Source organism: Rhinopithecus bieti, unplaced genomic scaffold, assembly GCF_001698545.2.
Source record: "Rhinopithecus bieti isolate Rb0 unplaced genomic scaffold, ASM169854v2 scaffold_13689, whole genome shotgun sequence".
NCBI lineage: Eukaryota > Metazoa > Chordata > Mammalia > Primates > Cercopithecidae > Rhinopithecus > Rhinopithecus bieti.
The window spans coordinates 2,106,222-2,132,656 of NW_016808044.1; the positions used below are offsets into that span (position 1 = coordinate 2,106,222).

The following is a 26,435-nucleotide window of genomic DNA, read 5'->3' on the forward strand; positions in this document are numbered from 1 at the left end:
AGGCGGAAAGTTTCCGAGAGTAGCGCGGGAGCTGAGAAGTTGGAGGCTCGGGTTCATCCGGGGAAGGCCTTGAGCAGTTTGTTCCGCTGTCTTCCTGCTTCCAGGTTCCCCGACTGCGTCCCCACGAACTCCCCGTCCTTACCACCTGCTGCTGTGGAGTGCCTCGCTGTCTCCCAGGTCCCCGAGTGAGAGTCGAGTGGGACCTCTGTGGCGAGGGAAGGCCTGTGTGGGTGGCACTGAGAGGTAGAAAGGGAGGGGAATGTTCGCAGTTTCCCTGCGACCCCAGGGATTTTCCTCGTCCCCACCATCCACCTCCTTAGGCCTTTGGAGTCGCCGACTGGTCTAATGTCGCCGGGCCTTGTGGCTCTGGGAAATTAGCATTGATTAATCCTCCTAACAATTTTTATTTTTATAGAGACAGACTCTCCCTGTGTTGCCCAGGCTGGTCTCGAACTCCTGGGCTCAAGGTATCTTCCTGCCTGGGCTTCCCAAAGTGTTGGGATTACAGGCGTGAGCCCGGCCAGCTCCCAACGATGTTAAGTGCCTGCTAGGAGTCAAGCACTGTGCTGAGCGCAGGGGCTCCCCAAGTCATTGCGTCCCGAGTGCTTAGTGCCAGGCATTGAGCAGAGGCGCGATTCGTATTTGAACTAAAACGAACCCCGTCCCTGAGGAACAGGACCTCTGCTGGGAAGTCAAAGAAATGAATAGTGATCGTATGATGTGATAGGTGCTCAGTTCCTGGTGGGCAGTAATAAAGGGGAGGATTGTTTGAGAAATGGATACCTGACCTAAGCCTTGGAGGAAGAGGCAGACACTGGAAAACTAGAGTCCCTACGTTCTCTCACCACTTGCTAATGGGCCTCTACAACCGCAGGAAACCGCAATAAACCTTTCCCTTCTCCAGATAGATGTCTATTCTTGCAAATAAATAGAAAATGCGTTGCAGAGTATTGGTTCTTTCCTTCTCATTAGGTTCCTGGTTTCAGAGAAGATGACCGAAGAACTGGATTTCCTGGGACAGGACTCTGATGGGGGTAGTGAGGAAGTGGTCCTAACTCCTGCAGAGCTCATTGAAAGGTTGGAGCAGGTAAGCATCCCAGATCGAATCCCTTTGCTCCTGTCAGCCTTTTTATTTAGTTCATCTGTGAATATCAGGGATCACAAAATGAGGAAATGGAATTCAGGGCTTATTTCAGGAGAACAGGGACTGAATCTTACCATCTACATGGAAACGGGAAGCAGGAAGGACATCCTCTGTTAGAGATCTCATCATATCAAACACAGCATTCCCAAGTGGGGTCAGTAAGAGACAGCTTTGGGCACATTCAGTGAACAGTTCACAGAGCAAGATCCACGTGATATTTTCAGGGACTGTAGAGGTGTGGTGGGACTGCTAACTTCTTTACCTTAGTCCCTTGAACATCTGCTGTTTCCCTGGAGAATGCCTGTTTAGCAAGAAAATGCTGAAATGCCCGTAAGGGAAAACTGGTCATATTCTTCCTTTTTCTCACATGTTTTTTTCTTGAGTCCTCTGCTCTCCATATGTCCACTGCTTATCTAAAATCCTTTCTGAAATATTTCTCCTTTTAGTTATAATAGCTCTGACTTATTGCGTATTTCTCATGTGCCAGTAACTGTGTTCTTTACACTTATATCTCACGATGCTCTGGTAACAGTTCAGACTATCTGGATTTAAATCTGTCTCTGACACTACTCTGTTATGTGATGTTAAGCAAGTTGGAGAGTTTGTCTCAAGCCGTTGCTTGACTATAAAATGGAGACAGTAGGGCCGGGCACGATGACTCAAGCCTGTAATCCCAGCACTTTGGGAGGCTGAGGTGAATGGATCACCTGAGGTCCAGGAGTTCGAGACCAGCCTAACCAACATGATAAAACCCCATCTCTACTAAAAAACAAAAATTAGCAGGGCGTGGTGGTGCATGCCTGTAATCCCAGCTACTTGGGAGGCTGAGGACAGAGAATCACCTGAACCCGGGAGGCAGAGGTTGCAGTGAGCAAAGATCCCACCATTGCACTGCAGCCTGGGCAACAAGAGTGAAACTCTATCTCAAAAAAATAATAAAATTGAGATGATAATAGTGTCTCCTTCCTGGAGTTTTGGGTTGATTAAATGTGGAATTATAATTGTGTAAAGTACTCAGCATGCTGTCTGACACATGGTAAGCACTCACTAGACGTGAGCTGTTCATAGTAATTATCCTTACCCTCTTGCTCTAACTGCCCCTTTCCAGAGCTCTCTCATGTTTGCGACTTTAGTATTCTTCATTTTTCCCTGCCATACATGATATCGTGAATGACAAAACCGAACTAAAATAACTTTTAAATTATACCTTATATGATAATCCTTACTGTTTAGCAGTGATTCTTAATCTGTTTTTATATCACAGACCTTTTTGAGAAACTGGTAAAAACTCTGGTCTTTCATCCCAGAATAATGCACACATGCACCCATGCAGAATTTTGCATATGACTTCCAGGGGATCACAGATCCCCTGAAATCCACCCACAGACCTAGTCTGTGGAACAGCCTAAGAGTTCCTTGTTCATTAGGAAAGGGTTCATTAAACAAAAATCAAAAGGCACAAAGCATAAAGGAAAAAAGGGATACATTCCTGGAGTGCAGTGGCATGATCTTGGTTCAGTGCAACCTCTGCCTCCCAGGTTCAAGTGATTCTCCTGCCTCAGCCTCCTGAGTAGATGGGACTATAGGCATGCGCCACCACGCCCAGCTAATTTTTGTATTTTTAGTAGAGATGGGGTTTCATCATACTGGGTTTCACTATGTTGGCCAGGCTGGTCTCGAACTCCTGACATTGTGATCTGCCTGCCTTAGCCTCCCAAAGTGCTGGGATTACAAGTGTGAATCACTGTGCCCTGCCTGTTTGTACTTCTGAATTAGAGTGAAAAGACAGGCCACCAGGCTGGGAGAAGATACTTGCAAAATGTTAATATGTAGCTGACACAAGATGATTATCCACAGTACATAAACAACTCTTTCAGACTGCCCAATACAGACTGATACCTGGTAGAAGAAGAAAACAAGATGGCCAATAAGCATATGAAAAGATGTTCAACCTTTTTAGTGATCAGGAAAATGAAAATTAAAATCATGAGATATCATTTCATATCTATCAGATTGGAAGAACTGAAAAACGTGAGCAATATAAAGTATGGCAAGAATGTAGAGCAGCTGAGCGCAGTGGCTCATGCCTGTAGTTCTAGCAACTCGGGAGGCCAAAGTGGGAGGTTCGTTTGAGCCCAGGAGTTTGAGACCAACCTGAGGATCATAGCAAGATCTTATCCCAAAAAGAAAAAAATTAAGAATACAGGGTAGGCCAGGTGCAGTGGCTCACACCTGTAATCCCAGCACCTTGGGAGGCCTAGGCGAGCAGATCACCTGAAGTCAGGAGTTCAAGACTATCCTGGCCAACAAGGCGAAACCCCATCTGTACTAAAAATACAAAAATTAGCCGGGCGTGTTGTTACGCCTGTAATCCCAGCTACTCAGGAGGTTGAGGCAGGAGAATCTCTTGAACCCAGGAGGTGGAGATTGCAGTGAGCCGAGATCACACCACTGCACTGCAGCCTGAGCAATAGAGCAAGACTCCGTCTCAAAAAAAAAAAAAAAAAAATGTAGAGCAATTTGCACATTTATATACTGCCATGGGATGTAAATAGGTATAATCACTTTGGAAAATAATTTGTTAATTGTCTAGTAAAGATGAAGGTGCACATACCTGTGGTCCAGTAATTCCACCCCCAGGTACATACCTAGTGAAAACTTCTGCATATACTGTAGGAGACATCTACCGTATTTTCACACATTGCTTGTAATAGTTAAAAATGAAAATAACCTAGATAACCATAAATAAATAGCATTGAGAAAATATACCATGTACAGTGGAAATAAAACAGCAGTGCAAATGAGTAAAATAACTCCTGAAACAGCGTGAATAACAGGAACATAATGTAGAACAATAACAACCATAAAATATGAGCTGCCAAAGAAACTTTATGTAAAGTTCAAACTTGCAAAATTATTGTTCAAGGCAGAGCCACCACCCTTGGGTGATGTGGCACACTGCTGTGCCACAGATGCCTCAGTGTGGACCCCTGCATCTTCCAGGACAGCCGGAGCCCCAGGCTGGTTGCTTTTTCACGTGAGCATCATTGGAGTCCTTGAAAGGCAGCTAGAGGATGGGCAGCAGGGGGTCTGACAGCACCGCTGTGGCTTGCCGGTGGTTGAGCTAGAGTAACATCTCATGCCTGATGCTCCAGTGCAATGCCCTGAGTGCAGCCAAGGAAGTGACCTGCATGGCTGCCACAGCCAGATCCTGTCTCTTATGCTGTGTGACACAGCCAAAGGGACAGCCTGACAGGGCCACTGATGAGAACAGCTTCGGGAGCATATATAGGATACCCTTTAATGCCTGTAAAAAGTGATTTAAAAGTTATTACCTGTAGTGCAGATTTGCTCATTTGAGTGATTGTTTTAGTTTGCTATGGCCGCAGAGCAAAGTCCCAAAGACTGGGTAGCTTAAATAGAAATTTAGTTTCTTAATTCTAGAGGCTCAGGTCAAAGTGCCAGCATAGTTGGCTTCTTCCCAGGCCTCTGCCTTAGGCTTGTAGGTGACCATATTCTCCCTGTGTCTTTGCGTGGTCTTCCCTCTCGTGTGTGTCTGTGTTAAAATTACCTCTTATCAGGACAGCAGTCTTACTGGATTATGGCAACTTAATCACTTCTTTAAAGGCCCCCATCTCCAAATACAGTCATGGTCTGAGGTCCTGGAAGTTAGGTAGATTTTTGAGGGGGGACACGCTTCAGCCTGTAGCAATAATGAACTGATTGGTATTTAGAATTTTGATCAGGGACTAGGCACGGTGGTTCAAGCCTGTAAGTAATCCCAACACTTCTGGAGGCTGATGCAGGGGGATGTCTTGAGGCCAGGAGTTCGAAGACCACCATAGGCAACATGGTAAAACCCCATCTTTATTTAAAAAATTTAAAAATTAGCCAGGCTTTGTGGTATGTGCCTATAGTCCCAGCTACTCTGGATGCTGAGGCAGGAGAATCACTTAAGCCTGGGAGGTCAAGGATGCAGTGAGCCATTATTGTGCCACTGTGTGACCAGAAACCAGATGTAGCCATTTCAAGTGTAAAACCTGATTTAAAAAAAGATTGGATTTTGATACAAGTTTCTCAGTAAAAATTTTTGAAAGCTTTATGTGAAAGTTTTATACTAATATAAACTTCCACCTAATGTTTTATACTTTATTATCATAATTTCATAATATAAGTGAAGTGGTCCCCAATGGTACCCCAGTGTACCAGACAAGCACTATCACTTTCTTTGAATATCCTGTCATGAACAGTTGAGAGGTATTCTATAGACATATGAACAAATATAGTGAGACCATAAAGGAAATTCAACATGAAATTCAAGCTAATGATTACCTCTGAGGAGGTAGGGACACACAGGGACTTGTCATTGTTCTCGTAGTTTGTTTGTTTGTTTGTTTTTGAGACGGAGTCTTGCTCTGTTGCCCTGGCGCGATCTCTGCTCACTGCAACCTCCGCCTCCCAGGTTCAAGCAATTCTCCTGCCTCAGCCTCCCAAGTAGCTGGGACTACAGGAGTGTCAAGCCCGGCTAATTTTTTATATTTTCAGTAGAGACGGGGTTTCACCAGGTTAGCCAGGATGTTTTGATCTCCTGACCTCATGATCCGCCCGCCTCGGCCTCCCAAAGCGCTGGGATTACAGGCATGAGCCACCACGCCCAGCTTGTTCTTCTAGTTCTAAAAATTATTCAATATTTGGCTGGGCTCGGTGGCTCACGCCTGTAACTCCAGCACTTTGAGAGGCCAAGGCAGGTGGGTCACTGGAGGTCAGGAGTTCAAGACCAGCCTGGCCAACACGGTGAAACCCTGTCTCTAATAAAAACACAAAAATTAGCTAGGCATGGTGGCACATGCCTGTAATTCCAGCTACTCAGAAGGCTGAGGCAGGAGAATCGCTTGAACGCGAGACGCAGAAGTTGCAGTGAGCTGGGATCATGCCTCTGCTCCCCAGCCTGGGCAATAGAGTGAGACTGTCCCTCAAAATAAATAAATAAAATTATTCAATATTTAATAAAATCAGTCAAAAGAAATACTGCTCCTAATAAGCCCTTCAGGAAATACGATGTTTTCCCATGCATTATGCCGGGTTTTGTTTGTTTCAGTCTGCAGAACTACTGCAGATGCTTAGGCTCTGCACAAACACTTATGACAGTGGCCATGCCCAGCATTTGGTAATGTGTCTTGACGGTGATCAAGGAGAGAAGCAGACACTCAAGGACATCAGAAAAAAATAAGTTGAGCCTGGTCAGCATATAATTCTGAGCTATGTTAAAACTACATTTCCTATAATTGAAAGATAAGTGTAGCTTTCGTCAGTCACTTAGGGATATTTCAGTTCTCTAAGCCTTAGAAGTCTCTAAAATGAACCAAACAGCTGGGCCTGAGTCATAAATTAGAGCTTTAACTTCTGGCTCCAACACCCCATAATAGATGAGCGCCTGTTTCTTTTATGATCCTGTATACTTTGGGGCCATTAGTAAATTACTCAATCTGTATTTTTTCAATCAGATGAGGATAACTATATCCATTTTCTCTGAGATATGATGATGATGAATTAAAAATATTTGTGAAGTGCTCTGAGCTTCAGGAATGAAGAGCTGTGTGGATTGGTGGGTTGTTGCTTTCTCTCTAAATAGACATGGGGTGGTGCTCCCTGGGAGGAAGGAGCTGGTGGAGTAACAGTGTGCCCGGGCTGCCTGGCAAAGCCACTGTTTGAACACCAGGTGGTGTCACTCTCAGCACCAGGCATCATACTAACTGAAGTAAGCAAGGGTTTGTGTGAGTGTCAGTTGAATAGAAGGTTATGAACATATCCTCCCAACTAAAACAAGACATGAGAAAGCAATTGCTAAACTTAGTTTGTCTTCAAAACAGTTTCAGTGTTTCCAGTTGGTGGGCAGACAGTTTTCTCGCCTGCACCGTCCCTGGTTTTTGTGGGACTTGGGCTGACTCACAGAGTTGTTTCGCTCTGTGGTGGATGATGCTTGCTTTTTCTGGCATTTGTCTTTTAGGCCTGGATGAATGAAAAGTTTGCCCCTGAGCTGCTGGAGAGCAAGCCTGAGATTGTAGAATGTGTCATGGAACAGCTGGAGCACATGGTAAGAGTTGCTTGTCTTGGGCTAACAAAGGAGGAGGAAGGTAAAAGCATTTGGTCAGCACACTGAGAGCTTGCAGTCTGATAGCAAATCTGTTTTGTTTGGCTCAACCCACAGTCCAGTTCTTTAAAAAGAACATTGAATTAGTTATCTATGTTTATCAAGCTTGAGAGTTCTTGTAAATATCTGGATATTGGCTTCCCATGAAAAGTCTAAAATCCTGCATTTCTGCATGAGAACAGTTGACCAGAGCAGTCCCATGAGAGTTGCCCATCCATGTACTCCCTGCTCCCCACAGTCCCTGACTACCCACCCCTCTCTTGTAGCCTCCTAACCTGGCCCCTGCAGACATTTGAGTTTGTGGTCCCTGGCCTAGATGATCTAAGTCTAAATCGTTGTCAACTTCAGAGAAGCTGTAAAATGTGGATATTTCACAGTTTCTCAGCTGGTGTTTTAATACTGCTTTTTAGACCCGATGGAAGTTTCTTCTGTGTGCTGTATTATCTCCCTTACAATCGGACTGGAGTTCTTCTGGAACCCTCTGGCTGAACATATTCTATTCAAATGGTCTTTTTCTAAAAGTAAATGACTATTGTTTGCATTTTATACAATGATAAAATAAAATGAAAACTCACATGATATTTTTGTTTTCATTGGACTGAAACATAGTCTGGGTCCTCAACGTTGTCAATGATGATAGTTGAACATCATGTTTTTTATAAACCTTAGTTTCTCATTTAATAGGAAGAAAATCTCAGGAGGGCCAAAAGGGAGGACCTGAAGGTCAGCATCCACCAAATGGAGATGGAGAGGATCCGCTACGTCCTCAGCAGCTACTTGCGGTGTCGCCTCATGAAGGTTTGACATGGAGATACCTGGAGGGATTGAGACAGCGCAGTCTGTAAAGCAGACTGAATGTCCTGGGGAGAACTTGGACTGGGGCCCAGGAGGGTGCAGGACCTGAAGACGCTGCTGAGAGCCCAATATCAGTGTAGCTAAAGTGTAAGGAGAGCAAGAGATTGCTCCGCAGAAGCACAGAGAGGCATGTGTTGCCCACTGCGGGGACACCGCACACATTTTTAGTCTGTTCACCCGCTGAGTGAATGGTGCCCCCTTGCATTACAGCATGGTGGTGCTGAAGGGAGAGTCGTTGGCATTGGTGAATAGGGAATGCTGACTAGGGGATAACTTGTTTCCAAAATTATTTTGCCTGTCAGATGGCCAACATCAATGTCAAATGAACCAGGATGACTTACATTTGCCTGCAGCTTTGTGGCTATCTAACTTACAAAAATGAAATTGCAGGCTAGGTATGGTGGCTTACGCCTGTAATCCCAGCACTGGGAGGCTGAGGAGGGTGGATCACCTGAGGTCAGGAGAGTTTGAGACCAACCTGACCAACAAGGTGAAACCCCATCTCTACTAAAAATAAAAAAATTAGCCGGGTGTGGTGGCGGGCACCTGTAGTCCCAGCTACTCAGGAGGCTGAGACAGGAGAATTGCTTGAACCCAGCAGGTGGAGGTTGCAGTAAGCCAAGATCGTGCCACTGCACTCCAGCCTGGGCGACAGAGCGAGACTCCGCCTCAAAAAAAAAAGAAAGCAAAAGAAATTGCAAAACATTCCTATTTTATAACCCTGAGAAATTCCTACTTCCTTGACATTTCTTTTCATTTGGTTCTATGTGTCTCTTTAGTTGTTACAAATAAAATAAATTATCTCTTCTACACGAGAATGCTTCAGCTATCTGAAGACTGCCCACAGTCTCCTCGAAGTCTTCTTTCAGGCACACATTTTAGCCATTCAAACCATTTACTCTCCTGGTCTCTAAAAGGGTTCTTGTTTGTCTTTATCCTTCTTAAGTTACACTATCTAAAACTAAACACAGTATCCCAGTTGTAGTTTGACCAAGTTTGTGAAAAACAGCATGATCATTTCTCTTATTCTGGTTATTAAGCTGGTAGTAATGCCAACCACATCACATTAGCATATTTATCACATTAGCATATTGACAGGTACGCTGCCTGAGCTCATTCTTCACTCACATGGATGCTAACCCCTTTTATTATGATAATGATCCCATCCAGTCATTGTCCTCTACTTACATGGCTTAGGTTTTGGCTCCTTAAGTGTAGGGCTTGATACTTATTCCTCTTAAACTTTATCTTATTAAACTGGGCCATTTCCCTTATCTCTGGATCCTGATCTTGTCACCTAATGTATTAGCTGTCTCTTAATACTTGATGTCATCAGCCCTCTTGTTTTTTTATTTGCTGGGTTGTGTGTGTTTTTTTTTTGTTTTGTTTTGTTTTTTGACGGAATCTCGCTCTGTTGCTCAGGCTGGAGTGCAGTGGCACGATCTCAGCTCACTGCAACCTTCCCCTCCTGGGTTCAAGTGATTCTGTTGCCTCAGCCTTCCAAGTAGCTGGGATTACATGCCCCTGCCACCATGCCCGGCTGATTTTTAGAAGAGACAGTGTTTCACCATGTTGGCCAGGCTGATCTCGAACTCCTGAGCTCAGGTGATCCACACCCACCTCAGCCTCCCAAAATGCTGGGATTACAGGCATGAGCTACTGTGCCCAGCCCACATAAGGTTTTTGATGACCAAAAGCTGGTGATGACCAGCCAGGGGGCAGTGGCTCGTGCCTGTAATCCCAGCACTTTGGGAGGCCAAGGCAGGTGGATCACCTGAGGTTAGGAGTTCAAGACCAACCTGGACAACATGGTGAAACCCCATCTCTAAAAATGCAAAAATCAGCTGGGTGTGGTGGTGGGTGCCTGTAATCCCAGCTACTCAAGAGGCTGAGGCAGGAGAATCACTTGAACCCGAGAGGTGGAGGTTGCAGTGAGCCAAGATCACACCACTGCACTCCAGCCTAGGCAACACAATGAGATTCCATCTCAAAAAGAAAAAAAAAAAAACCTTATGTGAATATTAATTGGACTGTGTTAAGGATCTCTCACCAAAGACTTTCCTACAGTTTGACATCTACCCATTGAGTCAGCATTCTTTGTTCAGCCACTTAGGAGTCTCCCAATCCAAGCTGTCCCCCAGCCTCACGTCCACAGCTTGCCTGCAAGGGTGTCTCAGAGATGTCCCGTGTCTTATGGTGTGCCTCTCTACCCACACTGTCCCACCTCCAGACCACACGTCGTTCCTCGGGAGAGTTGTGTAAACCCTCTTTATGTTAACCACATCCTTGTCTTTGACTTTTACTGACGTTTTCATGAAGATTTTGCTTTATCTTCACAGATAGAGAAGTTTTTCCCTCATGTCCTTGAGAAGGAGAAAACCCGGCCCGAGGGGGAGCCTTCCAGCCTCTCCCCGGAAGAGTTGGCCTTTGCCAGAGAGTGAGTGAGCTGTCGGCATGGGGCACCTGGCGGATTCAGCATGAGGCCTGTCCTCGAGGGCTGTGCGCTGCTGCCTGCTAACCTTGGACGTCCATCAGCTGTGCACACCACAGCAATTTGAGTCCATGTCTTTCAGGTTCATGGTGAACACAGAGACCTATCTGAAAAATGTCGCCTTGAAGCACATGCCCCCTAACTTACAGAAGGTGGACCTCTTTCGGGCAGGTAAACAGGACATTCTCCCTGCAGGTGGCCCACCCATCCTCAGGTGTCCCAGGGTAGGATCCTGTCTTCACTGTTTTTACCCAAATATGGGAAAATAAGTATGTAGATAAACAGAAAGGAGAGGAAGGGTTCTGGCTAAAAACCAAAAAAATAACAAAGCAGATCCAATGGTAGTCATTTGAGCATTGCTTCTGTGTTCCCTGGGGTGGGCTGAGCCCCATGACTGCACTGGTGCTTGTAGACTCGGCATGGAGCTGCGTTCGCCTTCAGTAGCTAGCCATCTGCTGAGCCTCTGCAAGGTGCTGGCAGCCCTGAGTACCAGTGCTGCAGAGCCCACACCAACATTGCCCCTGCTCTGAGGGGCTGGCGGTCTCTTCCTCACAGGTCCCAGAATGCACAGGGCCCGCCTAGCTGGAGGGGAGGGCTGAAACAGGAGGCTAGGGAGACCTCCACTGAGTCTCTGTGGCCTCGGAAGAGGGAGCAGGTTGGAGGGTATGGAAAGACGAGGGAGGGAAGCCGGGGAAGGGCAGCTTGGCCAGAGCCCCTCCTCGGGCCTCTTTGCACTGGCCCCTGAGGGCTGCTGAGCAAGGAAAGGGAGGTATAGGCAGAGCCCTTAACCGTGGATGAACCCACCGGGGGCCCCTGGCTTACAGGATAAAGCCCATGTTCCTCAGTGTTGCACGGAGCGCCAGATCCAAGCAAGACTGCCTCAGGCAAAATTGCCACACCAAATCAAATGCCCTCCAGGGGTCTGGAGCCCGCCTTGTCTACAAGCTGAGCTTAGTGTTCCAAGGCCACGAGCTCCAGTGCACCCGAGCCCTGGAAATTCATCTCTGCCCAGCCTGTGCTGGGGCTAGGGGCCACACGGCCACCCCTGTGGTGGTGGAACAAGGTCTTAGTCCCTTTGGGCTGCTCACAGTTCTGGAGGCCGGGAAGTCCAGGATCCAGGCCCCCACAGATTCAGTGTCTGCCATGGGCCTGTTCCTCATCGATGGCGCCTTCCATATGTCGTCACAGAGAAGGGAAGGGGCAAAGGGCAAGGGGCAAGCAGACTCTCAGGCTACTTCCATAAGATCACTAATCCCAGTCTCTATGTGTCCTAGTCCCCTCCCTTCCGCTGACTTTTTTTTTTTTTTTTTTGAGACAAGGTCTTCCCTTGCTGCCCCGGCTGGAGTACGTTGACGCTGTCATAGCTCACTGCAGCCTTAAACTGCTGGGCTCAAGTGGTCCTCCCACCTCAGCCTCCCAAGTAGCTGGAACTACAGGCGTGTGCCACCATGCTTGGCTATTATTTTTAAAATTTTTTTGTGGAGACAGTATTGCTATTGTTTTCTAGGTTGGTCTCAAACTCCTGGCCTCAATTGATCCTCCAGCCTCAGCCTCTTAAAATGCTGGGATCACAGGCATGAGCCACTGCCTGGCCTATTCTCTACTTATAAGACACCAGTCAGACTGGATTAGGGCCCACACTTTCACTTAACTGCCTCTTTAAAAGCCCTGTTTCCGAATACAATCCCACGCTGAAGTATTGGGGGTTAGGGCTTCAACATATGAATTTTGCAGGGACACAGTGTAGCCCATAACACCAACTGCAAGTCAGACCCATATCAGACTTGTGGAACCCTGAATTGGTCATTTTGCTGAGGAAAACAAAAGGCCCAATCCATGTCCAGCTCCCTCCCTGGTCAGCCACTCTGTCTGCATCTTAGAAGAATAGGAAAGGGCTGGGCTCCTATCTAAACCCTGAGTGTGCCATACCTCCCAGCAACTTTTCCTTTGTTGACTTTGTTGGCCGAGCATTTCCTGATCACATTATTATTTTCCTGGCAGTTCCCAAACCAGATCTAGATTCTTACGTGTTTCTGAGAGTGAGAGAACGACAAGAAAACATACTGGTAGAACCAGACACAGATGAGCAGAGGTGAGTGGCATGCGTCTTTCACAGTGGGCACATTCCTCCCAATGGAGGGCCAGCTGAGCTCTACAGGCGAATATGTTTCCCTCTTTTTCAGGGACTACGTGATTGACCTGGAGAAGGGCTCACAGCACTTGATCCGATACAAAACCATTGCACCTCTGGTTGCATCTGGAGCTGTCCAGCTAATTTAAAACTAGGCATAAACAGCTGGGCATGGTGGCTCACGCCTGTAATCCCAGCACTTTGGGAGGTCGAGGCAGGCAGATCATGAGGTCAGGAGTTTGAGACCAACCTGACCAACATGGTGAAACCCCATCTGAACTAAAAATACAAAAAAATTAGCCGGGTGTGGTGGTGTGCACCTGTAATCCCAACTTCTCGAGAGGCTGGAGCAGGAGGATCACTTGAACCTGGAAGCAGGAGGTTGCAGTGAGCCGAGATCATGCCATTGCGCTCTAGCCTGGGTGACAGAGCGAGACTTTGTCTCAAAAAAGAAAAAAAAACTAGGTATAAACTCATGAGGTCAGGAGATCAAGACCATCCTGGCTAACACAGTGAAACCCCATCTCTACTAAAAATACAAAAAATTAGCCAGGCATGGTGGCAGGCCCTGTAGTCCCAGCTACTCGGGAGGCTGAGGCAGGAGAATGGTGTGAACCGGGAGGCAGAGCTTGCAGTGAGCCAAGATCGTGCCATTGCACTCCAGCCTGGGCGACAGAGCAAGACTCTGTCTCAAAAAAAAAAAAAAAAAGGCATACACAGGAATGAAGACCTGGAACCCTAGAGAAAATACTAGAAACCCCTCATATTACCTTGTGCCTGAGGACAATAATAAAGTAGTTCACTAGGCATCAGACATTCCTCAGCAGTGCTGTGGGTCACAGGCGTGGAGAGGAGCTTGAGGCAGGATTGCTTGGGTTGCCGCACGTCCTGTGTGCCGCTTTAGCCTGTGTCAGTAGATGGAGCCATTGCTCTGTTTATTCTGTATACTTGGCGGAGCAGTAGAGGCTCTCAGCACACCTTTTCCCTTTGTTGTATTTTCTGAGCTAAGGAAAGGCAGGCAGAGGTAGTTCATAAGAAGGCATCACTGCCTGTGATCGGGGCTGCATTTAGCCCTGACCTGATAATGGTATGAGAGTTCATTTAGCGTTTCTGCTGGGAAGATTGTAAATAGATTAAAGAAAACAGCTGTGGCCTTCTCCCGTCATACATCATTAGACTGTGTGAACTAACATTTTAGAACCTCTAATATTGGACTTAAAACCAATTTCTGTCATGCTTAACTGAAAATCACAACTAAACCAATAAACCATTATTAAATTTCCATTCTGTGGCAGAAGGCACCTCTGGACGGCTCTCGGCTTGTAGTCTAATGAAGTATGTGCTCCCTGCTGTTAACCCACAGCCCTCCCCAACTCTCCAGCGGCTTTGCCAAGCCAGCCTCCGGGCCATCTGGCTGTCCTTGGCCAAGGCACTGTTAACAGTGACGTTAACCATCCTGTATTGTGACCTCTGTGGCCGCTTTTCTGGTTTAAGTCCTTCACTTTTTCAAGAGGAATGGATGAAATTAGCCTAATATGCTTGCAGAGTTTCACAGTGATACTGGAAGGAAGGATGTATAGGCAGTGAATGAATGATCGTTCCTTGAAATGCGATAAAAAAAACAACCTGCATTCCGTCTTTTCTTCCTGGATGAAGTTGGCAGATTTCCATTTGCAGGATATGGGCTGCGAGAGTAATCAGGGTAACATTGCTGTCATTTCCAAGAGAAATCAGTGGGGGAAGGCAAGGGAGGTCTTTTTTTTGTTTTTTGTTTTTTGTTTTTTGAGACAGAGTTTCCCTCTTGTTGCCCAGGCTGGAGTGGCAGTGGCATGATCTTGGCTCACTGCAACCTCCACCTCCCGAGTTCAAGAGATTCTCTTGCCCCAGCCTCCTGAGTAGCTAGTGCACATCACCACACCCGGCTAATTTTTTGTGTTTTTAGTCAAGATGGGGTTTCACCACGTTGGCCAGGCTGGTCTCGAGCTCCTGACCCCAGGTGATCCACCCACCTCAGCCTCCCAAAGTGCTGGAATTGAGTCACCACACACGGCTTGGGGAGGTTTTATTTCTTGACAAAGGTATTTGATACTCGTGCAGTCCCTTGTTTTTCCAGTGTCTTTACCGCCTTAAGCTACTCATTAAACAAATGTGCATTGAGCACACAGTGTGCCAGGCATAGTTCAAGGCACCAGTGCCTTGAACCAGGAGTAAGACATTCAGTCCCTGCTTGGATGGAGTGAGAAGTGCCTTGCAGAGAGTTAAAGAGTTAGACTTAGCGGGGACACTGGACTGGGTAGTCTAGGAGGGTCTCACTGGAGAGACAACATTTAGGCTGAGATCTGATTAACAGGAGGCAACTGCAGTGTAGAGGTCAAAAGGGAGGGTGTTCCAGGCAGAGAAGACAGCCTGTGCAAAGGCCCTGAGGCAGGAACAAGCTCTGCTTGAGGTCAGCCTGGCTACAAAGCCCAACTCAAAATAGAAAGTAGTACAGGATAAGGTCTGAGACAGGCTGGGCCCAGATCTTACAGGACCTTGTTAATAAGGATCCCATTTGGTCTTCCGTAGTCCTGAGAAGCAGGCAGGGCTGTGGGAAACAGCAGGTATTTAGTGGTAAGCCTGAGATCAGAACCCAAGTCTCCATTTCCTAGTCACATTCTCCCTGTAGTGCTAAGCCCAGAGACCTGAGCTGTTACCTAGAACAGTGCTTCCTAAGCCTTAATGTGCTTACCCATCCCCTGGAGCTCGCCTTAAGATGTAGGTTCTGCCGGAAGCCCACGTTCGTTTAGTATGTCATGGTTAATTCAGAGTAAAATCAAGAGTTAGTACCTGATTTATACCTGTTATATAAAGAGACATCTTCACTGTATGATCATTTTGTCACTTTTCAAAAGCACTTAATTCCTGTTCAACTGAAAATGTTTCAAGAACAAAGCTATTTGGTCATATTATTGACATTGCACATTTGTATATGAATAAATTTTTGCAAATTAAGAAAAAAAAAAAGATGTAGGTTCTGAAACAGGGTGAGGTCCAGGATCCTGCCTTTCTAAGGAACTCCCACGTTGTGCAGTTGCTGCTGGCCTGGGGACCACGTTGAGTGATGGCCCTATGTCTTCGTGCCTCCAGCTGCTGCCCTGTACGTGTCCGACTGCACGAAGCCCTTTATATCCTCTAAAGCCACAGTAAATTGCTCCATTTCCTAAGTTACCTCTTCAAGAGAAGACTGGTTTTGATATGTCATTTTTAAATAAAGGAGAAGTTGAATTTCAAAACCAAGTGGAACAGGAAATGATGTGACTTGGTTGACGTTGATGTTAACATTTGGTTCATGGTGAGTGTTCTGCTTTCTTGTTAAAAACTCGCCGCTAAAAGCATGACAGAACATTTTATCAAATGATGGCGTCATCCTTTACCATAAGTTTGCCCCTAGTAAGACAGCTCTTCCTGAGACATGCTTGCAGGTCCCTGTGTGGGATTTCCCACCACAGTCATCATCCGTCATCTGTGATGAAGTTTGATGCGTTTACTCCATGCTCATGCCGCAGCAGCCCACCTGGCTTTGCCATCACCCTCAGAGGCATCAAACTTTCCCAGCTGCAATGTACAAGAGTTAGCCAGTAAGCTTGCAGAGTGCTTTGGTTTTTGGTTTTTTTTGGTTTTTTTTTTTGAGATGTCGCCCTGGCTGGAGTGCAATGGTACAATCTCAGCTCACTGCAACCTCTGCCTCCTGAGTTCAAGCAATTCTCCTGCCTCAGCCTCCCAAGTAGCTGGGATTACAGGTGCACGCCACAACACCCAGTTAATTTTTGTATTTTTAGTAGAGATGGGGTTTCACCATGTTGGCCAGCCTGGTTTTGAACTCCTGACCTCAAGTGATCTGCCTGCCTCGGCCTCCCAAAGTGGTGGGATTACAGGTATGAGCCACCACGCCCAGCCGCAGAGTGCATTTTTAAGCAAACACATCATATGTCAATTCTTCATATAGTGTCCTTTAAGTAATTTATCTTGGGAAGCCAAATATCCCATTTAGAATTCTGTAAGAACTGATTTTTCTCATGTATCTAATCAACTAGCTATGAAAGCCCTCTCATTATATTGTCCAAAAAACATTTGTTTTTTAAAAAAGCAAAATCACTATTCTGTACTTATTTAACAGATTTGATTTCAAATAGCTTGCCTATTTCTGAAAAATCGTATTCATTCCATGGCTAAGAAACAACTACTGGGTGTATTCAAAGAGATGTACTGGCCCAGGCTTGGTGGCTTACACCTGTATTCCCAGCAATTTTGGGAGGCCAAGGTGGGAGGATCACTTGAGCCCAGGAGTTCCAGACCAGCCTGGGCAACATAGTGAGAGACTACCTCTACAAAGAGTAAAACAATTAACCTGGCTTGCTGATGTGCATCTGTAGTCCCAGCTATTCGAGAGGCTGAGATAGGAGGATTGCTTGAGCCCAAGAGGTTGAGGCTGCAGTGAGCTATGATTGCAACACTGCAATCCAGTCTAAGTGACAGAGCAAGACTCTGTCTCAAATATATGTATATATATGAGATTCTTTTTTTTTTTTTTGAGATGGAGTCTCACTCCATCACCCAGGCTGGAGTGCAGTGGCATGATCTCAGCTCACTGCAATCTCCGCCTCCCGGGTTCAAGCCCAGGTTCAAATGATTCTCCTGCCTCAGCCTCCTGAATAGCTGGGACTACAGGCATGTGCCACCACACCTGGCTAATTTTTGTATTTTTAGTGGAGACGGGGTTTCACCATGTTAGCCAGGCTGGTCTCAAATTCCTGGCCTGAAGTGATCCACCTGCCTTGGTTTCCCAAAGTGCTGGGATTACAGGCATGAGCCATGGCATCTGGTAAGATCCCCCTTTTAGAGTGAGATACCAGACTCCTTTGCTGAAGGCCACATCACTTCTAAGTAGAGGAGATGTGATCAAACCCCAGTGAGGCCAGGGCACCTGAGTACATCCTTTTCATCTTACCGTAATCTTTCTTTCCACAAAAGAAAAGAAGATCCAAAAATGTTTTCAGCAACGATAGCTTCACTGGAATGAGTTCTCATATTCCAAAAAGGCTCATTTGAGGGAATAACCACTACCATTCACATTGCTTTAGAGGAGGTGGCATTTTTCTCAACATAGTTTTCTGTTTTAACCAGGTCCTATTCTACATAACACAATGCTGACAAATTCTGCCTAGCTTGTTAAGACAAGGAAAACCACTTGAAATAAAGTTCGCACACAATTAAACCTAAGTCTTGCTTCTTGTCCAGTTCTATTAGTTTCTATGGAAATAAGAATAAAAGTAAATGACTATTTTTGCCTCTAAGGAATTTACAGTTAATCCTGAGAAAATGTCTTAAGTAAAAAAATTTTCCTAATGGCCAGGCCTAGGGTTAAGAGGAATTTATTTTCTTGGGTTCAGAGATTTGCATATGAATGTTTTAAGCCTCTTAAGTGGCTTAAAACAACTTGGGACCCAAAGTTGTTGCCAACTCAAATGTAAATGTCTTTAAACTTCAAATTGCTGCTTCTGTTATCACTGAACCTATAATTTTCCTTAAACAGAATTCTGACCATTTCATTGCCTCTTAAAAAGCTTCAGTGGGCCAGGCACAGTGGCTCATGACTGTAATCCCAGCACCTTGGGAGGCAGAGGAGGGTGGATCACCTGAGGTCAGAAGTTCAAGACCAACCTGGCCAGCATGGTAAAACCCCAACTCTACTAAAAATACAAAAATCAGCTGGGCATGGTGGCAGGTGACTGTAATCCCAGCTACTTGGGAGGCTGAGGCAGGAGAATCACTTGAACCCGGAGCTGGAGGTTTCAGTGAGCCAAGATCTCGCCATTGCACTCCAGCCTGGGCAAAAAGAACGAAACTCCGTCTGAAAAAAAAAAGCTTCAGTGGTTACCTGTTGCCTACAGAAAAGGAAACAGTAAAGGAGATTAATATTTATCTGTGTCCTGGACAATAGGCAAATTGCTTTCCACGAATTATCTCGGTTAATCCCCGTAACGACCCTATGAGATAAGCGCCAGCTTCCTGGTCAAATTATCCTTTCTCTTTCCCTAAATATTTTATAATCTCTTTTTTAATACCTACAGTTTTACTATTTTATCTTTGTTTAAATCCCACCAAATTCTTTGGGGAATTAAGGTGTACAGGTTTTCATATGAGAAACACTGGAGTGATTTGGGCACACACACCTTTCTGGTCGGCCTGAAATCTCACTTCCAGAATAGGTAATGAAAGTAACAGTAAGAAATGGCCTCTCCCACACCCAGCTTCACGTGTTAAAGCATGTGCCATCCACTCCCAGTTCTGTTTGCAGATGTGGCTGCCCTCAACCTCCAGACGAGTGATTTGGCCCTCAATCCGGGTGAGACTGTAGCAGGCCTCCTTTTTTTGTGTAGAAGATCATCAACTTTCCCATCTTCTGGCATCTGAAGCTTTCTGATCTCCAGTCAACAATGTAACATGTACCCTTTGGGTCCTCTTTAGTGAGCTCATGAGTAGGCTACTGCCCACACTCTTGTCAACAGTTTAACAACTAACACAAGAGAGAGCCTAAGGGCTGTTTTGTTAGTCCATTTCTCTTGGTTCTCCAACTTTTTTTTTTTTCTGGAGACAGAGTCTCGCTCTGTCGCCCAGGCTAGGGTGCAGTGGCGTGATCTTGGCTCACGGCAACATCTGCCTCCCAGAGTTCAGGCAATTCTCCTGACTCAGCCTCTGGAGTAACTGGGACTACAGGCACACACCACAACGCCCAGCTAATTTTTGTATTTCTTGTAGAGATGAATGGAGTCTCACCATGATGCCCACGCTGGTCTCGAACTCCTGAGCTCAGGCAATCCACCCACCTCAGCCTCCCAAAGTGCGAGGATTATAGGGTGAGCCACCACGCCCAGCCGTCCAACTTTTACTTCTGTATGAAACTGGATCCCATAAGTTAGTATTTCTGGATAAATGTATTCGTTCTTTGCTTTTAGCAAAGAGACAGCCATGTGAATAACATTTCCATGTTTTCTGAAAATTACAACCGAAGGTATTATCAATTACATATCCATTGTTTCTATATAAGAACCCCTGTAATAAATCTTTCTCAGAATTTAGTGTAAGTAAAAGTTTGTATCTTCAAACTTTATGGTTCATTTTATCAGACAAATGAGTCCTATCTGTTCCCCTTCCCGGCCTCCCTACCAGGAACTCAGAGCCACTTTGTGTGCCCCCTGCCTCCCTCCCAGCCTCCTTGTGTCTTTCCTTAAATAGTTTCTGATCTCCTTATGATACCTACAGTTTCCATCTTATATTTTGCCTTAATTTTAAAAGCTACCCCAAATTTGGGGAAGAATTATGTAAAAGTTATATAAGTACATATTAGTAACTTGGACATACATTAGTAGCCTGAAGTTCCCACTTTTTAAAACATATATGGGAATGATGATTAATAAACCATTTGACAGCATATTTATTCCTAAGTAGGAAAATTCATAAGCAAAAGTGGTAATGAAGGCAGGAGGTATAGTGTCCTCTCACTCCAGCACTTGTTTAAAAAGAGTGGCCAGGTCAGGTAACTGACCCAGTAAGGTGCCAGGTATAACTCCATTCACTTTAGTCAATAAACAAGTAGGCTGGCTGGGTGTGGTGCCTCACGCCTGTAATCCCTGCATTTTGAGAGGCCGAGGCAGGTAGATACTGAGGTCAGGAGTTCGAGACCAACCTGGCCAACATGGTGAAACTCCATCTCTACTAAAAATACAAAAAAAAATTAGCCGGGCATGGTGACAGGTGTCTGTAATTCCAGCTACTTGGGAAGCTGAGGCAGGAGAATTGCTTGAACCCAGAAGGTGGAGGTTGCAGGTGAGCTGAGATCATGCCACTGCACTCCAGCCTGGATGACAGTGAGAATGCATCTCAAAAAAAAAAAAAAGACAGATGGGGTCAGACACTGGTATGTGCTGCACATTAAGAGAAGAAAGCCCCTGTCTTAAAGCAACTTACAATCTAGTGAGGGAGACCAACAAAAACCAAATCACAGCATATTGTGCTTGAATAAAGGTAGGAATTGGTGGGGCACAGTGGCACATTTCTGTAATCCCAGCACTTTGGGGAGCCAAGGTAGAAAGATCATTTGAGCATAGGAGTTCTAGACCAGCCTAGGCAACACAGCAAAACTTCATCTCTACCAAAAATACAAAAGCTAGGTGTGGTGGCATGTGCCTGTAGTCCCAGCTACTCAGGAGGCTGGGGTGGGAGAATGGTTTGAGTCCAAGAGGAGAACATTGCAGTGAGCCAAGATGGCACCATTGCACTCCAGCCTGGGCAACAGAGCTAGACCATGCCTCAAAAAAAAAAAAAAAAAAAAGGAATGAACATGGGGCATTATGAAAAAACACAGGAATAACTCGAAACGCTGGAAGAATCCTGAAATCTTCCCGGAAGAGGTGGGTACCCAAGCCAAGACTTGAAACACTGGAGGGCTGAGCCAAGCCGAGGCAGGAAGAGAGGATGCCTACTGGAGGCAGAAAGGTCATGTGCAAAGGCACAGAAGCCACAGGGTGGATCCAGTACTCTGGAAACTCCCAGGAGTTGGGCATGGCAGGTGCATCAGACAAGAGTCAGGTGGGAGGAGAGGCAGTTTCCCGTCTTGGAGGAGTCTTAAAAGGGTGTCATGGGAGACAGGTTTTCAGACAAAAGTCTTCAAGAGTCTGATTTGTCATGCTAAAAATATATGAATTTTGCATGAAAACGTTTGGAAGCCTCTTTGATATAATCAGTTCTTTTCTTTTCTTTTTTTTTTTATTTTGGCCGGGGGGACAGAGTTTCACTCTTGTTCCCTAGGCTGGAGTGCAGTGGCATAATCAGGGCTCACTGCAGCCTCCGCCTCCCGGATTCAAGTGATTCTCCTGCCTCAGCCTCCCAAGTAGCTGGGATTACAGGCATGTGCCACCATGCCTGGCTAAGTTTTGTATTTTCAGTAGAGATGGGGTTTCACCATTTTGGTCAGGCTGGTCTCGAACTTCTGACCTCAGGTGATTCACCTGCCTCAGCCTCCCAAAGTGCTGGGATTACAGGCATGAGCCATTGCGCCCACCCAAAAGGATCCATTTTACTTTTTTTTTTTTTGCATATTTATTTGTGTATTTATTTTTATTTGTTTGTTTATTTATTTTTGAGGCAGTCTTGCTTTGTCACCCAGGCTGGAGTGCAATGGCACAATCTTGACTCACTGCAATCTCCACCTCCTCGGTTCGAGAGTTCTCATGTCTCAGCCTCCGGAGTAGCTGGAACTACAGGCATATGCCACCACACCCATCTAATTTTTGTATTTTTAGCAGAGATGGGGTTTCTCTGTGTTGGCCAGGCTGGTCTGGAATTTCTGACCTCAAGTGATCCACCTACCTTGGCCTCCCAAAGTGCTGGGATTACAAGTGTAAGCCACCAGGCCCAGACCGGTTTTACATTTTTAGAAATCCAATTCACAGAGAAATCCCTCTGGTTACTGTGGAAAATGGAGGTCACACTGGAGGGTTAGGAGCCAGGGCTGTGTGGGCAAATCCAAGCCAGGAGGAAAGAGGGCCTTGTAGTACATGCAGGCAGAGGTAATGTGGCAGTGTACAGGGCCTTTTCTGCTGCTGTAGTGGTAGACTAGGCCATATGGATCATTCTCAGTGAAGACAAACACTGGGTGAAACATAAAAAGCATTTTTCTAAAGCCATCAAGGAACTAACAAGCTAGTGAGGAATTGTTGCACCAAGATCTAGAAGACCACAGTCAAGAGAGGTGAACACAGCATTTGCCCAGGCCAAGTGGTAGCTGAGAGACAGCAGTGCTTCCAACAGCCTCAAGCAGTGATTTTAAATCTGGGTTTCATGGACCATGCAATTGAGAAGATTCATGAACTTGGCTAAGAAAAAAATTACATTTTCTTTTTTTTGCACTAACTTCTAAATGAAGCTTAGACTTCCCTTCTATTATGAATCTAGGCAACAAGCCACAGTTTTATATATTTTATATATATGTAATTACATATATGTAATTATATGTGTATTATATATATGTAATTGTGTGTATATTATTTATATTATATATATATATAATATTTTTTTTTTTTTTTTTGAGACGGAGTCTCGCTCTGTCACCCAGGCTGGAGTGCAGTGGCGCGATCTCAGCTCACTGCAACCATTGGCCAGGCTGGTCTCGAACTCCTGACCTCAGTGATCTGCCTGTCTCAGCCTCCCAAAGTAATGGAGTTACAGGCGTGAGCCACTGCACCTGGCCAAGCCACACTAATATTATCAGTTGGTAACAAAGTCACAAGTACTGATAAGCCACAGTAATATTATCAGTACTTGTGACTTTGTCACCAACAGAAATCAGATATTTTCCTACCACATTTACAGTTGTTACAGATATCTAAAAATGTCATCTACATTCCTATTTTTAAATTTCACCCATCATTACACCTGCTGCATGTACATGAATCACATGTACTACTGTTACTGCAAATTTGTTTTTTAATGTTTTGATCACGGTATTTCAACATAATAGGTTTCCTTTGACATTACATATTTTATTTATGCATTTAAAAATACTGTTCTCACTTTGGGAGGTCAAAGTGGGAGGATCACTTGAGCCCAGGAGTTTGAGAGTAGCCTGGGCAACACAGACCCCATCTCTACAGAAAATGCAAAAGTTAGCTGGGTGTGATGGCATGCACCTGTAATCCCAGCTACTCAGGAGGCTAAGTTGGGAAGATCACTTGAGGCCAGGAGGTCAAGGCTGCAGTGAGCTGTGATCATGCCTGGGTGACAGAATGAGACCCTGTCTCCAAATACACACACACACACACACTCTGACACATACATACATATGTAAATATAAAAAGTATATAACATACATATATAAAATGTATATGTATAGGTACATAGTTCTGAGAAGGAGTCATAGCTTCATCAGACTACCAAAGGGGTCTGTGGCAGAAAAATCATGAAGCACCTCCAACCCAGTGAGACTAGAGGGGCAATGCTAGAGTTTAGTGCCTATGAAGGCTGGGAGTTCTGGTCAACCACCCTGCAGAATTACTATGTATTGTAATACATAGTATTACATTATATAAGTGTATAAATAATACATAGTATTACATTATATAAATATAAATAATACATAGTATTACATTGTATAATACAAACTAGGAGTAAAAGTGAAGTAGAAGTCAACCACCCCTCACACACACAGATGTTAGTCCAGCTTTGAATCATGTAGATGGCCCTGAAAATCTCAAACTTATAAACTGAATTAAAGCTATCCAGATTGCTGGTGCCTTCAAGAAGTAAACTAAAATCATCTCTGAGGACAGATAGCATCTCACTTCGTAGCCCAGGCTGGAGCAGTGGCGTGATACTGGCTCACATCAACCTCCACTAATTTTTGTATTTTTAGTAGAGACGAGGTTTCACCTGTGTTAGCCAGGCTGCTCTCGAACTCCAGACCTCAGGTGATCCACCCGCCTTAGCCTCCCAAAGTGCTGAGATTACAGATGTGAGCCACGATGCCTGTCCTCAAATGACTTATATTAGTATTTTTTCAAATACAATGTCTAGCATAAAGATAACTAGGCACATGTGGAGAAAAATATGAATTAGAACCAACAGAAGCAACAGATAATACAAACACGTACTCCAGACAGTCTGGAAAACAACCGTGCTTGTGGAGATAAAAGATGAACTCAAGAATTTCAGCAAGGAACTAGTAGCAATATAAAGTAACATTGCAGATTTGAAAAAAATGTTAGCAATAGGCACGTCTGAGAGGAGAGGACAACCATTTAGATTGGAGGTGGGTGGGAAATTAAAGACAGAAGAGTCTAGAATGATATCTGACTTTAATAATAATTACATTAATCACTGCAGTGGTATATTTAAAAAGATGTTATTAGTTGGAAGAGGAGTAAAGTGATGTCCTAGATTTCTCTTTCAGCTACATGCAATTTTTTTTTTTCCAGACAGGGTCTTGCTCTGTCATCCAGGCTGGAGTGCAGTGGCACGATCTCAGCTCACTGCAGTCTTCACGTCCCGGGATCAAGCAGTTCTCCTGCCTCAGCCTCCCAAGTAGCTGGGACTACAGGCATGCACCACTACACCTGGCTAATTATTTTTTATTTATTTATTTATTTTTTTGTATTTTTAACAGATAGGGTTTCCCTATGTTGGCCAGGCTGGTCTGGAACTCCTGACCTCAGGTGATCCACCCACCTTGGCCTCCCAGAGTGCTGGGATACAAGCACGATGCTCGGCCAAGCTACATGCAATTTCGTTATCTGGACACTATAATGTACTTAGACAATTCCCTAGAAATGATTAGATTGTTTCCAAACTTTTGCTACTACAACCACTGCTTCATTGAATATTCTTGTATATGTGTCATTTCATTCATGCCCAGGGATTAAGTAGGATTATTATAATATACTTTATATATTGTGTATACTGATCCTTTGTTGTTGGTCACATGCATTGCAGATATTTTCTGTGGTGTGTCATTCAGCTTTTTTGGAAACAGGGTCTCACTCAGTTGCAGGGGCACGTGATTCTCCCACCTCAGCCTTCTGAGTGGCTGTAGACACACCCTACCTACACACGCACACCACCACATCCAGCTAATTTTTTGTATTTTTTGTAGAGACAGAGTTTTGCCATGTTGCCCAGGCTGGTCTCAAACTTCTGGGCTCAAGTGATCTGCCTGCCTTGGCCTCCCAAATTGCTGGGATTACAGGCATGAGCCACCATGTCCAGCCTATCTCTTCTTATTGTGCCTTTTATCCTACAGAAGTAGTCAACTGAATGGAGTCAATTTTCTTAATGGTCTTTGGTTATTATATATTACTTAAGGAGTCTTATCCCAAGGACATAAATAGAGTTTCCAATATTTTCTTCCAAAACTTTAGTTTTGCTTTTTACATTTAGGTATTTAATCCACCTAAAATTAATTTGGGGATGTGGTGTGATGTAAGAATTGAACTTTCCTCCATATGATAGCTAATCATCCCATTTTATTCCCATTTTATGTGTGTGTGTGTGTATATATACACACACACCACGCACGCACATATATGTGTGTATATATATACATTTGTATATAAAGGCAGGGGTCTCACTCTGTTGCCCAGGCAGAAGTGCAGCCCCATCCTCCTGGCTCGAGCAATTCTCTCACCTCCACCTCCTAAATAGCTAGGACTACAGGCACGCACCACCATGTCCAGCTAATTTTTAAATTTTTTGTAGAGACAGACTCTCACTATTGTCCCGACCTGCAGGACAGTCGAACGGGCCCTGGAAGCGGGAGTGGGAATGGAGGAGACAAGAAAACACAAGAAATGGAGACAAGACAAATAGCCTGATCAAGTCTCATTTATTGAGTTTAGGGTCATGCCTTATATAGGCTGGCAGGGGAAGAGGTTGGGCCAGGGCGGTGACGGGGGGCCGGGTCTTCTCAAATTACAATCGCGCATGCGCCGTGGGTTTGTACTTTTCCCGGGCGCGGGAGCGCGCCTGCGCCCGGGGCTGCAGAGCGGCCTCGACAGGAAAATGTTTGCACGCGTGCGGGAAAGGTTGGCGCGCGCGGGAACAGTTTTGGCGCGCGCGGGAGAAACTTAGGCGC

General features: G+C 45.2%; 1 protein-coding gene across 6 annotated transcripts; it reads left to right on the forward strand.

The window, feature by feature from the left end:
* GINS4 (GINS complex subunit 4) lies at positions 1-19,287 on the forward strand. Of its 6 annotated transcripts, none has more exons than XM_017885342.1 (8): positions 1-185; positions 973-1,087; positions 7,152-7,238; positions 7,980-8,093; positions 10,490-10,587; positions 10,724-10,812; positions 12,643-12,733; positions 19,098-19,287. In XM_017885342.1, exons 2-8 carry the CDS (start codon positions 992-994, stop codon positions 19,138-19,140), a joined length of 618 nt encoding a protein of 205 aa, XP_017740831.1. In that variant the 5' UTR covers positions 1-185; positions 973-991; the 3' UTR covers positions 19,141-19,287. The 6 variants fall into 6 exon arrangements, with proteins under 6 accessions (XP_017740831.1, XP_017740826.1, XP_017740828.1 ...); XM_017885337.1 differs by lacking the exon at positions 19,098-19,287 and adding an exon at positions 12,825-13,215; XM_017885339.1 differs by lacking the exon at positions 19,098-19,287 and adding an exon at positions 12,825-13,167 and having other exon boundaries at positions 11-243.
* The last annotated feature ends 7,148 nt before the right edge of the window (positions 19,288-26,435 follow it).

Coding starts and splice junctions, on each gene's coding strand:
- GINS4 (XM_017885337.1), top strand. CDS start 992: ATGACCGAAGAACTGGATTTCCTGGGACAGGACTCTGATGGGGGTAGT. Junction 10,588..10,723: donor GAGTTGGCCTTTGCCAGAGA/GTGAGTGAGCTG, acceptor CATGTCTTTCAG/GTTCATGGTGAACACAGAGA. Junction 12,734..12,824: donor CCAGACACAGATGAGCAGAG/GTGAGTGGCATG, acceptor CCTCTTTTTCAG/GGACTACGTGATTGACCTGG.